This window comes from Scyliorhinus canicula, chromosome 13 (genome assembly GCF_902713615.1).
Source record: "Scyliorhinus canicula chromosome 13, sScyCan1.1, whole genome shotgun sequence".
In the NCBI taxonomy this organism is placed as follows: Eukaryota; Metazoa; Chordata; class Chondrichthyes; order Carcharhiniformes; family Scyliorhinidae; genus Scyliorhinus; species Scyliorhinus canicula.
The window spans coordinates 154,256,204-154,271,407 of record NC_052158.1 but is presented as its reverse complement, the minus strand read 5'-3'; the positions used below and the strand labels follow the sequence as shown (position 1 = coordinate 154,271,407).

Sequence of the window (15,204 nt, the reverse complement as noted above, 5' to 3'; positions counted from 1 at the left end):
ATGACAGTGGCCAGACTTCTGATACTGATCAGTTCTTCAACAGTTTGACAAGTATATCCTATGCATCATGTGATTGGCTTCTTTCACTACATCAGGATTTTACAAAATGCTTTACTGTCAGAAAACAGCATTGCTTGTGTCGATGAAGTCGACCCAAATCTGAGCGCTTGCCTCTGACGCTATCATGCAAGGCTCTCCCTAATAATATGGGATAAGAGCAGTGGAAACACTGTTGCCAATTTCAGGGCTAGCTTCAAGAAATTGTTCCTCTCCTTCACACGACAAGGAAGCTTAAGGAGGCTACAGTTACCATGGCTCATCAGATAATTCACCCATAATAAGTCACAGAAATTATGCCTATTTAAAGGTCATTTGTGGGACATTATTAGCTTCTGGCTTCACTTGAACTTTACTGGAGACTAGTCTGCATTCACGAAAGGTCTCCAGGTGGCCTGGGACCTCTCTGTGCCACAGTGACTGCCCATGTGACCCACTCTACCTGCTGAGAGGGTTACCTTCCACTTTCCCGTCTTCTCATCACAGGTTTTTTTTTTCTCCTTTGCAGGTCTAACGTTAAAGTCCGAATCTGGGAGCGAGAGTGAAAGCGAGGCGAGTGTCGACTCACAAGAGATAGACAGCAGAAGTGTCTCGCCACAGCTGGATGATGCGAAAGGTGAGGTTTCATTTGATTCTGGGTATCCACGGGAGCTCAGGTCAGGTCTGACCAACTGCTGCATTGACTCCAGGTCCGTGCAGATTTTAACCAGGGCAGTGTTAGTGGGTCTTGCAATCTGCCTCGACATCCCAGGGCTACAGAGATGATCGGTACTCTACCCACTGGACTCACTGCAGGAGTTCCCCAGGCTAGTGCCAAGGCTCAACTATCTTCAGCTGTTTCATCAGCTTCCATAGTAAGGTCAGAAATGGGGATGTTCATTGATGATTGCGCAAAGCTCAGTATCACTTCCAACTCCTCAGATACTGAAGCAGTCCATGGCTTAACTGCAGCAAGACCTGGGCAATATTCAGATTTGGGCCGATAAATGTCAAATAGCATTTGGGCCAGATAAGTGACAGACAATGACCAACTCTAACAAGAGGGAGTCTAACCATCTCCCCTTGTTGGATATTGAATGGCATTACCATTGCTGAAACCTCCGGCTGCAGTGCTGGCTGACTCCGTACACACTCCCACCATCAACAACCTCGGGGTTACCATTAGCACAAAACTGAATTGGACTAGCCATATAAACACTGTGGCTACAAGAGCAGGTCAGAGTCTGAGAATTCTATGGCAAATAACCCGCCTCCTGATTTCTTGTCCATCATCTACGAGGGTCAAGTCAGGCCTGTGATGGAATACTTTCCGCTTATCTGTAGTGCAGCTCCAACAGCAGTCAAGAAACTTGGCACTATCCAGGACAAAGTGGCATGCTTGATTGGAATCCTACCCACCACCTGAAACATTTACTCCACCACTGGCACACCATGGCAGCAGTGTGTACCATCTGCTTGATGCACTGCAGTAACTTGCCAAGACTCCTTTCAAATTAAGGGTAACAGATGCACGGGAATATTGCAACCTGCAAGTTCCCTACCAAGCCCCACACTATCCTGACTTGGAACTATATTGCCATTCATTTTTGCGGGATTAAAATCCTGGAACTCTCTCCCTGACTGCACTGTGGGTGCACCTACACCACATGGACTGCAGTGATTGAAGAAGGTGTCTTGTCACCACCTTCTCGAGGGCAGTTGAAGATTGACAATTATATGCTGGCCTTTCTAGGATCGCTGACATCCCACCATCAGCCAGAAACGTGTGGGTGCGGGATATTCACTCTGTCGGGTGTACTGCAGCAGCACACTGTTATTTTAATAAGAACATCATCTCCGTGACAAGCCTGACACTGACACATATTTCTTCCTTCACCATTTCTGCATCCTGCAGTTTTCTTCCCTACTTCGCTCTAGGAGCAGCTTCATTACGAGGGCTGCACAGAGCAGGGAGGGGTGGCGGTGGGATGTCAGATGGAAGGCTCATCACCTCCGGGCTTTTTGAGATGGGCGATAAATGCAGCAGTGCCAATATCGCCCACATCCTGAGAATTAAATACTTAATTAAACTGCAAAAGTAGGATCAGCGGACTCAAGTTTAAACAAGAAAAAGTTAAGGAATAATTATCAGGAAGTTCTTCTCACAGAGCGTGTTCAGTATGGGCAAAAAGCACGGTTTTAAGAACCAATTAGATACTGCAGTGGAGGAATTTGCCATCAAGGTAGGATGAATTACGATGGGACGAGTGCTCATTGCCGTTTTTGTAATTATCCCATGACCTCAATTCACACAAAAATGTGAACCATTCTGTTCCAGGAGATTCCAGATTCCAGTCTGAGCAAACCTGCTTGGACACGAAATCAAAAACTATTTCAGCCGCTCGGGTTCGGATTGACAATCTGCCCTCACCGCATATCCCGGCAGCAGATCCAGAGTTAGCTCACCGACTGAGCACGGAGGTGTTAAACCCCTCAAGTTAGCTTTGACCGTGTATCCCTGATGTCTGTGTAATTGGACTCTGAAATCTGCCTGCAGTGTTATCTCCTTGGTTTGGCAAAACTATCTTTGAAATCCAATCCTCCGGTTGGCAAACTTCCTGGAGAGTGTGGGCTTGCTATGGCCTGATAAGCCAATGCATATGGAGCAGGAATTTAAAACCAGTCACAGTGGTTTATTTGTGATGGTGATGTTGTGCTTTCTACTTTTCAATGGAATCTTGGAATAATACAGCACAGAAGGACTGTGTCATCTCATTGATGAAGCTATCCAATTAATCGCTCTCTCTCTCTGCTCCTTCCCTATTGCCTGCAGGTTTTTTTTCCTTTTCATGAGAAACATAAAATTATGAAGGGATCAGGTAGGATAGATGCTGGGAGGTTGTTTCCACTGGCGGGTGAAAGCAGAACTAGGGGGCATAGCCTCAAAATAAGGGGAAGTAGATTTAGAGGAACAACTTCACCCAAAGGGTTGTGAATCTATGGAATTCCTTGCCCAGTAAAGCAGTTGAGGCTCCTTCATTAAATGTGTTCAAGATAAAGATAGATAGTTTTTTGAAGAATAAAGGGATTAAGGGTTATGGTGTTCGGGCCGGAAAGTGGAGCTGAGTCCACAAAAGATCAGCCATGATTTAATTGACTGGTGGAGCAGGCTCGAGGGGCCAGATGGCCTACTCCTGCTCCTAGTTCTTATGTGTGTATCTATTTCCCTTTTGTAAGTTATTGGTAAATGTACTTCTACCACCCTTACAGACAGTACATTCCAGTTTCCATAACCTGCTGCATTAATAAAGAAGTTTCCTCATTTCGCCTCTGTTTCTGTCATGCCCTCGGGGTTATCGCACTTACTGAGACAGTTTCTCTTCCCTTATTCTCTCAGAATCATTCATGAATTTTTTTAAATTTATTTTTTTTTAATTTAGATGGTCCAATTCATTTTTTCCAATTAAGGGGCAATTTAGCGTGGCCAGTCCACCTACCCTGCACATCTTTGGGTTGTAGGGGGCGAAACCCATGCAAACATGGGGAGAATGTGGAAACTCCACACAGACAGTGACCCAGAGCTTGGATCGAACCTGGGACATCGGCGCCGTGAGGGAGCAGGGCTAACCACTCCGCCACCGTAATGCCCCTATCATTCATGAATCACAGAATTGTTACTGTGCTGTGGGAGGCCATTTGGTCCATTGTGTTTGTGCTGGCTCTCTGAACAATAAACTCACTAGTTCCATTCTCCCCTCCTTCTCCCTGTAACTCTGCAAATTCTTTCCAAATAATAGTCCAATTCCCTTTTTAATGCTTTAATCGAACGTGCCTCCACTGCACTCTGGCAGACCCTGACCATTCGCTGTGAGAACATTTTGTTCCTTGTATCACTATTGCTTCTTTCACTAATTATTTTAAATCTGTGTCCTCTCATTCTCAATCCGATCCCGAGTAAGAACAGTTTTTTCTCTTATCAACTCTTTCCAGCCCCCTGATGGGATTGAATGCCTCGATCAAATCTTCTCTCAGCCTGGTACCTGGTCAGAAAACTGGCCAATCAGCCCAACCTATTTATCCTACAACTCCTTTCTCCTTTGTACTTCTCTAACTTCTCCTTTTTATTTTATTCTTTCATGGGGTGTGGGCGTTGCAGGCAAGGCCAGCATTTGTTGCCCATCCCTAACTGCCCCTGAGAAGGTGGTGATGATCACCTTCTGGAACAGCTGCAGACCATTTGGTTTAAATGGCCTGCAGCGGTTTGGTACAATGGAATGGCTTGCTGGGATATTTACAGGTCAACCACATTGCTGTGGGTCTGGAGCCGCGTGCAGGCCAGACCAGGTAAGGACTTGCTGATTTTGTTTCCTGACATATTAATCAACCAGATGGGTTTTTATAGTGATCCATTAATTCATGGTCACCATTACTAGCTTTCAATTCAGGATTTCGTAATTACAAAGAACAAAGAAAATTACAGCACAGGAACAGGCCCTTCAGCCCTCCCAGCCTGTGCTGATCCAGATCCTTTATCGAAACTTGTCGCCTATTTTCCAAGGATCTACTTCCCTCTGTTCCCCGCCCGTTCATATATCTGTCTCGATGCATCTTAAATAATGCTATCATGCCAGCCTCTACCACCTCCGCTGGCAAAGCGTTCCAGGCACCCACCACCCTCTGCGTAAAAAAACTTTCCGCGCACATCTCCCTTAAACTTTTCCCCTCTCACCTTGAAATCGTGACCCCTTGTAATTGACACCCCCACTCTTGGAAAAAGCTTGTTGTTATCCACCCTGTCCATACCTCTCATAAGTTTGTAGACCTCAATCAGGCCCCCCCCCTACCTCCGTCTTTCCAACTAAAACAATCCTAAGTATCAACCTTTCCTCATAGCTAGCACCCTCCATACCAGGCAACGTCCCGGTGAACCTCCTCTGCACCCTCTCTAAAGCATCCACATCCTTCTGGTAATGTGGCGACCAGAACTGCACGCAGTATTCCAAATGTGGCCTAACCAAAGTCCTATACAACTGTAACATGACCTGCCGACTCTTGTACTCAACACCTCGTACGATGAAGGCAAGCATGCTGTATGCCTTCTCGACTACTCTATCGACCTGCGTTGCCACCTTCGGGGTACAATGGACCTGAACTTCCAGATCTCTCTGTACATCAATTTTCCCTAGGACTCTTCCATTGACCGTATAGTCCGTTCTTGAATTAGATCTTCCAAAATGCATCACCTCGCATTTGCCTGGATTGAACTCCATCTGCCATTTCTCTGCCCAACTCTCCAATCCATCTATATTTTGCTGTATTCTCTGACAGTCCTCCTCGCTATCTGCAACTCCACCAATCTTCGTATCATCTGCAAACTTGCTAATCAGACCACCTATACCTTCGTCCAGATCATTTATGTATATCACAAACAGCAGTGGTCCGAGCGCGGATCCCTGTGGAACACCACTAGTCACCTTTCTCCATTTTGAGACACTCCCACCACTATTCTGTCTCCTGTTGCCTAGCCAGTTCTTTATTAATTGAACTTAAATTCCACCAGTTCAACCAGATGGGTGAGATTTGAACCCATATCCCTACAGCATTAGCCTGGGCCTCCGGATTACCAATCCAGGGGAATTAGCACATCACCACCATCTTGTCTTTAATGCATCTAATCAGTTTATCTCAAACATTGCTTGTGGTGGCGAATTCTCAGTTCTCACACTCTGGATAAAGAAGTTTCTTCTGGGCTCCTTGTTGGATTTATTAGTGACTATTTAATATTTATGACCGTTAGCTTTGGATACCCCCACAAATGGGGGCAGCCCCTCCACGTTTACCCAATCAAACACTTTGATAATTTTAAACGCTCGATCAGGTCAACCCTCAGTCTTCAACCGTCAGAGATTAGACAACTCAGCGTTGATCGGATTCCAGCCTTGCACCTCCCTCATTTTGGTGGTTTGGCTCCTCACTGGATAAACTAGTTCAGCTACTTCATTCAGACTTGTTAAAACATTTTCTTCATGTGTACGTGTGTCAGGACAGTCATGTTATAATTAAAACAGAAAGTGACTCGCAAAGAAAATGTGTGCAGTGCTTAACTCTTGAGGGCTGTAAGCAGATGCGCTGGACTAAAACAGGCTGATCTTGACTGAAGCAGTGGCAAGAAACTCTAATGAGCTCTTTCACAGGGATCGGGGAAAAGACACTGGAAGAAACACTATGTGTATTGAAGCATACAATCTGTGATGACGACAACGGTCGAATAAGCTGTCAAAAGTCATTGTTGAAATTGTCCATGGACTGTGCCACTTGGGTTAGGTAATAGTGTCCATGGGACATCAGGAGAGGGAGAAAGCTCATATGCAAGAGCGAAAGATATGCAAGACGAGAAAAAGAATCTAAAAATGTTTGAGTCCAGTTTTGTTGCTGTAGCCACTGTAGTTTTCACGTTGCTTAATTTTGAATTACTGCTCTAATACTGACAGAAGACATTGTCGGGATCTCATTTTGCATCAAATTCTGCCTCAACATTCCATCTTCCCCATTCTGCTCCCCTTTCACAGTTTTCCATAATGAAGTTCTTGGCACATTGCAACGCGGCATGGAAGAAAATATTTCCTGTGACCATCTTGTACTCGAGATCAACTCTCTCAAGTGAGTAGCTATTAACCTTTAGGTGCTCAAACCCAGTTTTGTGGAAATAATGTGCATTTGTGAAGTGCCTTTTTATGCCTCTTGCTTAAGATAAATTATTGCACAGTGTAGTGATTGTCATGTATTCAAGTAATGCTCTTGGCCAATGAAATGTCACGTGATACGCAGCGACGTCAGTGGAGAGTTTTGATGGGTTTTTTGGGGAGTTCACCATCTTACCCTGTTGAACAATATCTCTTAAACCCTGCACTATGTTTTTATGAACTTAAAGCCTGGCACCTCTACTTGTTCTCTTTGGGGCTGCAACAAGTATATAACAGAAGAGAATACTGGCGATGAGGATTCTGGCATTTAAAAAAATTATTGATGGAGGTTTTGGCCATAAACAACAATGGACTAAGATTTGGCGGTCTGGAGAAAATGATTGTCGACACTGAGGCTGGCGACAGGTTTGTGGCAAGCAAAATGAAAGCCATTCAGATTGTAGAGCGATGCGGCGCGTCAATCGATAGATTGTGAAATTAATTGAGACCCAACCGTGAGTTACTGGAGTATATATTTTTAACAAAGAAACAAAGCGATACACTTCGAGACAAACTGGTTTGTGGACTCAGAAATGGAAGCTTGATTGAAGGTGCATTAATCAGAAAAGTGCTATGGAAATCGCTACATCCATGGAATTCGCAGCGAAAGAGGCTTCGTTGATTTGGTGTCCGAGCAAAAGCGGTTCTACAAAAAAATCTACCGTATCATCGCTGTACTTAAGTGGGACATTCAGCAGGAGAATGTTGCAGTAAAGAGAACAAATGCAAAAATAGTGGTAAAGTAGGCCACATCGCCAGAACATGTTGGTCACGCCAACCTTCATCAACACAAGAAATATACCAAGAAAAACACAGCTACGTCTGCTGGTTGAGCTTACCAATTAAGTGGTGGAGCTAAAACATCATTCGGGGGCAATGTGTCAAGTCAGCTTAAAGAATTCAAGCTTGGTGCCTGTCGGATAAAGAAATCAGCAACGCTTTACCCAAAACTTAATGCAACACTATCAAGATGGAATTGGATACGGGTACTGCAGTATCACCCATACCTGGGACAATATACAGTCAGAAGCTAAAACATCTACTTTTACATCCAATGTTGTCGTGAGGACATACACCAAAGAGGTTGTGCCACTGAAGACATCAAGGTAAATGTGGAGATTAATGGTCAAAAAGCAGAGTTACTGGTCCATTACAATCCAAAGCTGAGGTTACAGCTTGCTTGTGACTCCTCATCCTCTGCGGTTGGCACGGTTGTCTCGCACATAATACCCTCAGAAGAGGAACGATCGATAGTATTTGCCTCTAGAATATTAACCAGCACTGAGTCGAACTATACTCTACTCAAAAAAGAAGCTTTGGGCATCATTTGTGGCGTAAGAAGGTTCCGCCATTACCTTTGTTGGAGCCATTTTACACTTTGACCATTGACCCTTAACTACAATCTTTGGACCATGTCAGGGTGTTCCTTTAGTAGCTAGACGATTACAAAGATGGTCTTTGATCTTGTCGACACGATTATAACACCCAGTATCGTAAGTCAGAGCAGCACCAAAATACTGCCACCACAAGTCAAACAAGATCAGGAAGTCAAACAAGAATCTTATGAAAATCTCCCAAATATCTTAGCTCTCATGTTGAAAACATACCGGTAACTTCAGCTCAATACAAAGGTATAAGAGAACCAATCCAGTGATGGGGAAGGTTATGGAAATGATACAAAAAGTTAACTAACAAATGTGCATTGAAAGGATCCAGACCTCAAGCCTTCCATCACCAGGCATCTTGAGTTGACAGTTCAGAGTGAAGTTCTGTGGGGTAATCGAGTGATCATTCTGCCGTGCCTACAAAAGAGAATCCTAGAACAGCTACGTGAAGGACATACTCACCCTTCACCTGTGCTCGCAGACCTATGTCGAATCTCAATCTGGCATGGACTTGATGTTGACTTTCCCGTCCTTGTTTTTAAATCCATCTATGGCCCCACTCCTGTCTGTAAATCGATAACCTCCTCCAGCCCTATAAGCCTTCAAGGTCTCTGCCCTCCTCCAATTCTGACCTCTGGCACATCCCCAGATTTAATCAGTCCTTCACTCCTTCACCAGGTTGGACCCTGAACTCTCCAATTCCCTCCTTAAACCTCTCATTGTTCTTTCATTTTTAAAATCTGTCTTTTGACCGTATGTTTGGTCACCTATCCGAAGATCTCTGTATGGCTTGGTGTCAGAATTAATTTGTTTACACTCCCATGACGCCCCTTGATTCATTTTACTATGTTAAAGGCATTATATAAATGCAAGCTGTCATGGTTTATTTTTAGATATGCTTATAATATCACCATGAAGGACGTGATACAGATCACCATTAACGTGATCCTGGACATCCCCCTGCAAACGCACGGAGCTGGTGCCTCAGCTGCCCAATACAGCAACACACTCATCTCGGTGAGTATTTGGATCAAAGGAATAATCCTGGTGGTGGTGAAAGGTGCAGTAACTCGGGTGAGCAGAACACGTATGGGAGAGTGAGTTCTCGGGTTGAAGATTTTCCTTACATGTCAGAATGGGGCCATTGGGTGGGTCGATGGCCCCATTCTGTGGGGACATTAAGGGACATTCTGAATTTGTTTTGCCAGGGCACAGAGTCATGAAAGGGTGAGGGTATGGGAGGCTCAGTGATGGTTACACTGGAGAATGCAGATGTGGTCTCTGGGCCCAGAGTTTCGCATAAGCAGAAGCTCTTTCTCAACGTGGCCACGCACGCTGCTACCTCCTAAAGTAGAGGAAGCCATGACTCGACTCCCAGTAAATGAGAGTGGGAAGAAAATGGGAACACTACAGGGAACATATATCAGAAAGTACACGTGGTGTTCCCATGGCATCTGTACAAGTGAGGCACAAAGGACTTGGTGTGCCAGATGTTTTGTTTCTGCCAAAAGCCTGTGCAAAACAGATAGTTGGGAACTTTATAGAAACAAGAATAGGTTTTCGACTCCTCAGGCCTTCAGTTCATTTTACATGTCTGATCCATATCCCATAACACCCTTCGTAAGATTCTAGCAACTTCAGCCTTGAAAATCACAATTTACTTCCAGAAATCCTTCACTGTCGCTGGGTCAAAATGCTAGGACTCCCTCCCTAACAGCACTGTGAGTGTACCTACACCACATGGATCTTGTAGTGCATCTTATAAATGTACACGCGGCTGCCACTGTGCGTCGGTGGTGGAGGGAGTGAATGTTTATAGATGGGGTGTCAATCAAACTTCTATCAGAGGAGCAAGAATCCATATTTTATCCTTTGAATGAAATGGTGCTTCCTGATTTCACACCTGAATGGTGGATTGGTTTTGTATTTTCCCCCACCAGGGGAAGTAATTTCTCTGCTTCAACGATACCCAATACTTTGGTCATTTGAAATACCTGGTTTAGATAAATCATAACCAGGTTTCTGTCCTCATGATGTAAACTTTCAAGTTCTGTAATTTTACAAGATGAATTCATCCTGAACCCCCTCCAAAGCCAGCGAAAGGAGCGTGTGGTAACCCTGACACCCCACACACATTCTCACCACCATCTGCCCCACCTATGACAGCGACTGTAGATCGCACATTGGACTCCACAGTCACCTGAAAACTCATTTTTAGTGTGGAAGCAAATCATCCTAGACTTCAAGGGACTGCCTAAGAGAAGAGAATCCTTCCTGTGTTGCTGTGTTCAGAACTGAATGCAGCTTTATCTAATAATAGTGTTACTTCCTTTGTCTGTGTAATCTAACCCATTTGCAATAAAGGCCAACATTCCGTTAGCTTTTTTCAATTGTCGTTTTTTCCCCGTGCACTTGCCTTTTTTATTGATTCATGGGATATGGGCTTCACTGCCTGAGTCAGGATTTATTGCCCAACACGAATTGCCATTCAGAAGGTGGTGGGTGAGCTGCTTTCTTGAGCCGCTGCAGTCTATGTCGTGTAGGTACACCCACGGTTTTGTTAAGGAGGGGGTTTCAGGATTTTGACCCAGCGACAGTGAAGGAACGGCGATATATTTCCCAGTCAGGGTGGTGAGTGACTTGGAGGGGAACCTCCAGGTGGTGGGGTTCCCAGGTATCTGCTGCCCTTGCCCTTCCAGATGCCAGTGGGCGTGGGTTTGGAAAGTGTTGTCGAAGAAACCTTGGCAAGTTCCTACAGTGCATCTTGTAGATGGTACACACGGCTGACACTGTGCGTCGGTGGTGGAGGGAGTGATTGTTTATGGATGGGGTGCCAATCAAACAGGTTGCTTTGTCATTGCTGACACGGTTGAGAGGGGGGCAGGATTGGCAGTTCAATATTCCAGGATATAGGATCTTCAGGCGAGGAGAAGGAGGTAAATGAGGAGGGAGAGTCGAAATTTTGATCAGGGAATGAATTACAGCAGTAAGAGTAGACAGGAAGAAACCTTTCCCGTTGGTGGAGGGATCATTGACCGGGGGCGGGGGGCACAGATTAAGGTCAGAGGCGAGCGGTTTAGAGGGGATGTGAGAAAAAACATTTTTCACCCAGAGGGTGGTGTGCGTTTGGAACACTTGCGTGGAGGCAGAGACCCTCATAACATTTAAGAAGTATTTCGATATGCACTTGCGATGCCAAGACAGATAAGATACACTGCTGGAAAATGGGATTAGAATACTTAGGTAGTTGTTTTGACTGGTGCAGACCCGATGGGCTGAAGGGCCTTTTTTTGTGCTGTAGACCTCTTATGATTCTATAGCCCATCTGGTTCACTAATCTCCTTTGGCGAAGGAATCTGCTGTCCTTGCCTGCTCCGGCCTATATGTGAGTCCAGACCTACAGCAACATGGTTGACTCTTAACTGCTCTCATGGGCAACGAATGCTCGCCTTGCCAGTGACACCCAGATCCCGTGAACAAAGAGAAAAAACTGTTTGCCACAGGGCTGTACACAGTCACGCTCTCTGTACGCTAACTGTTGGCCTGAAAGAATCAGCTAGACGCTCAAACTTCCACCGCTGAGCAGAAGTTGTGTGTAACGTGTGTGCGTGATTGCATCTGCCTCCTGAACTTTAAACTTCTGTGTGTCTATTAATTACCAATTGACTGTTTTTGAAATAGAAGTCAAAATTGTTATGTGAGCAAGCATGGCCTCACATCTGTGCACAGCAAGGTCACAGAAACAGCAATGAGGTGAATGGCCAATTAATCTGTTCCAGGAGGAGTAAGAACGTGTCAGGCAGGTTATTCATATCTTCAGAGGGGCAAGAGGATGCAGTTTCAGCGAGCACTGCTCTCCAGGTGCAGCTGTGAGACGTGACTGGGAACGGTTGTACTAAGTTGCCAAACAGCCAAAAATGTGAAAAATGCTGGCACCGTGCTCTGACTACATGGAGGCAGATGAAAGAACCTGGTTTGCTATTACTGACATGCGATAAGCATCACTGCAGGTCCATGTATGAACTTGCAAAGGAGGAGCAGGAGTAGGCCATTCGGTCCCTCTCGCCTGCTCCGCCATTTGATAAGATCGCGGCTGATCTGATTGTGGACCGTATTTTCCTGTCCATTCCCTGCCCCCCTTGACTCCCCTATCTGTCGAGGGCCTATCTCACTCTGCCTAAAAAATATTCAATGACCTGGGCTCCGCTGCTCTTTGGGCAAGAAAATTCCTTAGACTAATAGGAAAAGTTTCTCCTCATCCCCGTTTTAATGGGAGGCACCCTTATTTTTAAACAGTGCCCCCCAAGGGGGAACACCCTCTCAGCGTCCACCCTCAGGATCTTTTATGTTTCAATAAGATCACCTCCCCTGAATTCCAATGGATATGGGCCTAACCTGTTCAACCTTTCCTCACAAGATAACCCCTTCATCCCAGGAATCAGTCAAGCGAAGCTTCTCCAAATGGTTTCTTCCTTCAGGAGACCAAAACTGAACATATTACTCCAGATATGGCTTCACCAATGAAATTGAAAATTGAAATTGAATTGAAGTGAAAAATTGAAAATTGCTTATTGTCACGAGGAGGCTTCAATGAAGTTACCGTGAAAAGCCCCTAGTCGCCACATTCCGGCGCCTGTCCGGGGAGGCTGGTACGGGAATCGAACCATGCTGCTGGCCTGCTTGGTCTGCTTTAAAAGCCAGCGATTTAGCCTGGTGAGCTAAACCAGCCCCTGCAATGCCCTGTAAAAGTGCAGTAAAACTTCCCTACATAATGTTTCATTCCCCTGCAATAAACAACAACATTCCATTTACATTCTTAATCACTTGCTGTGCCTGCAGATTAGCTTCTTGTGATTCGCATACCAGGAAATCCAGATCCCACTGCTGCAGAGTTCTCCGTTTAAATAATATGCAGCTTTTTTTAAGTCTTCCTCACAACGTGGATTGGCTCACATTTTCCTTTATTGCATTCCAGTGTGTGCACGGTGCTTCTATAGGCTGTATCACAAATTGTACCACAGTTTACAAAGTCTTAACGTCTCGCCCATAACAGTGGTTAGCACTGTTGCTTCACACCACTAGGGTCCCAGGTTCGATACCCGGCTTGGATCAGTGTCTGTGCGGAGTCTGCACGTTCTCCCCGTGTCTGCGTGGGTTTCCTCCGGGTGCTCCGGTTTCCTCCCACAGTCCGAAGACGTGCAGATTAGGTAATTTGGACATTCTGAATTCTCCCTCCCAAACAGGCACCGGAATGTGGCGACTAGCAGATTTTCACAGTAACTTCATTGCAATGTTAATGTAAACCTACTTGTGACAATAAATATTTTTATTATTTGAGTGGGGGCTGCAACAAAGCTTTTGGAGTGAGGCAAGAGCTGATCCCTGCAGAGTCACTGGTTATGTCGTCTTTTTTTAAATTTACTTACGGACATTGTGGACACAGACCTTTCACTCAGTGATGCAGCAGTATTACTTTGCGAAAACCCTGGTTGGATTGTCGGGTTGGACAAAGATTTGGGAGCGCACAAGAGCCTGGGATGTTGCCAGCCTTTCAGCAAGTGATTAAAAAGGTCAAGACTTTTCACTGGCGCAGAATGCCGGCTGATTAATTTAGTGGTTTTGCAACTAATGTCACAGTTGGGTTGTGACAATCGGACAGAGAAGTGCTGGGGGATTAATGTGAACCGGTTAGGGAAGAGAATCTGAGCACTCTACTGGAATACCATTTCCAAGGAACAGACCTTGAACCTGTGCAGTGGAACAAAATGGGTCAAATCCCTTCACTGCAGATGGTGAAATTTGAATTCAATACAAAATCTGGAATTAAAAGTCTAATGATGACCTTGAGTCGATTGTTGTTAAAAGCCCATCTGGTTCATTAATGTCCTTTAGGGAAGGAAATCTGCCGTCCTTCCCTGGTCTGGCCTACACGTGACTCCAGACCCACAGCAATGTGGTTGATTCTTAACTGCCCCCTCAAAGGCAATTAGGGATGGCCAACAAATGCTGGCACAGCCTGCAGCCGCTGTGTGCTGGAGATCATAGATCATAGAATTTACAGGGCAGAAGGAGGCCATTCGGCCCATCGAGTCTGCACCAGCCCTTGGAAAGAGCACTCTACTGACGTCCACACCTCCACCCTATCCCTATAACCCTACCTAACCTCTTTTGGGCACTAAGGGCAATTTAGGATGGCCAATCCACCTAACCTGCACATCTTTGGACTGTGGGAGGAAACCGGAGCACCCGGAGGAAACCCACGCAGACACGGGGAGAATGTGCAGACTCCGCACAGACCCTGACTTGCAAATATATCGGCCGTTCCTTCACTGTCGCTGGGTCAAAATGTTGAAACTCCCTCCCTAACAGCATAGTGGGTGTACCTACACCACATGGACTGCAGGAGTTCCAGAAAACTCCCCCTCACCGTCTCAAGTGCAACAGGGCATTAAATACTGACCGTGTTAGTAAGGAGCCAGAATGATTACTTTCCCCCTGCCCCAAGATAAATCTATGCGGTGATCTGAATGCTAGCTTATTCATGGGGCTGAGAAAGCAGAATTTAAGGTGTTGCGTCAGTGTTTTTTTTCTATGCATGATCGAGAATCTGCACAATGTGGCATGACCATGAAACATGGTGCCCTATTCTTCTTGCACCCCGTCATCATCTGGTACGTTGAACTGATAACCTGAAATCAGAATTTCTCTATACTCATGTGGCAGAGCTGAGATTACAGCCACCAGTCTCAAATTGCAAGTGAGAGGGAACTGTGACGTTTCCCCCCCCCCCTCTATTTCAGCTTCTGAAGAAGTGGGCGCCAGTATTCAAGAATTATATTAAGCGGACTGCCGATCACCAAACCTGCCTGGCTTCTTTTGAAGAGTTTTTCACGGAACATGAGGTGCTCTGGCCTGCCCTCGTCAAGGTACTGCGCACTTTCACTTCCCATCTTCTCGTTTGTTTATCGGCCACTGACATCCAATCCCCACCCGCTGGGATTCACTGTTTCAGTGCTTTCCTGAAGTGCTGGCCAGGGCAA

General features: G+C 45.5%; 1 protein-coding gene across 2 annotated transcripts in view; it reads left to right on the top strand.

Annotated features, from left to right (window-relative positions):
• The window catches only part of eif2b5 (eukaryotic translation initiation factor 2B, subunit 5 epsilon), a 58,361-nt gene that overhangs the window by 35,938 nt on the left and 7,219 nt on the right, over positions 1 to 15,204 (top strand). For both annotated transcript variants that reach the window (XM_038816006.1, XM_038816007.1), the window contains exons 11-14: positions 566 to 673; positions 6,606 to 6,696; positions 9,058 to 9,181; positions 14,965 to 15,090. In XM_038816006.1, coding sequence (XP_038671934.1) covers positions 566 to 673; positions 6,606 to 6,696; positions 9,058 to 9,181; positions 14,965 to 15,090 — 449 coding nt within the window. The remainder of the gene's footprint in view (positions 1 to 565; positions 674 to 6,605; positions 6,697 to 9,057; positions 9,182 to 14,964; positions 15,091 to 15,204) is intronic.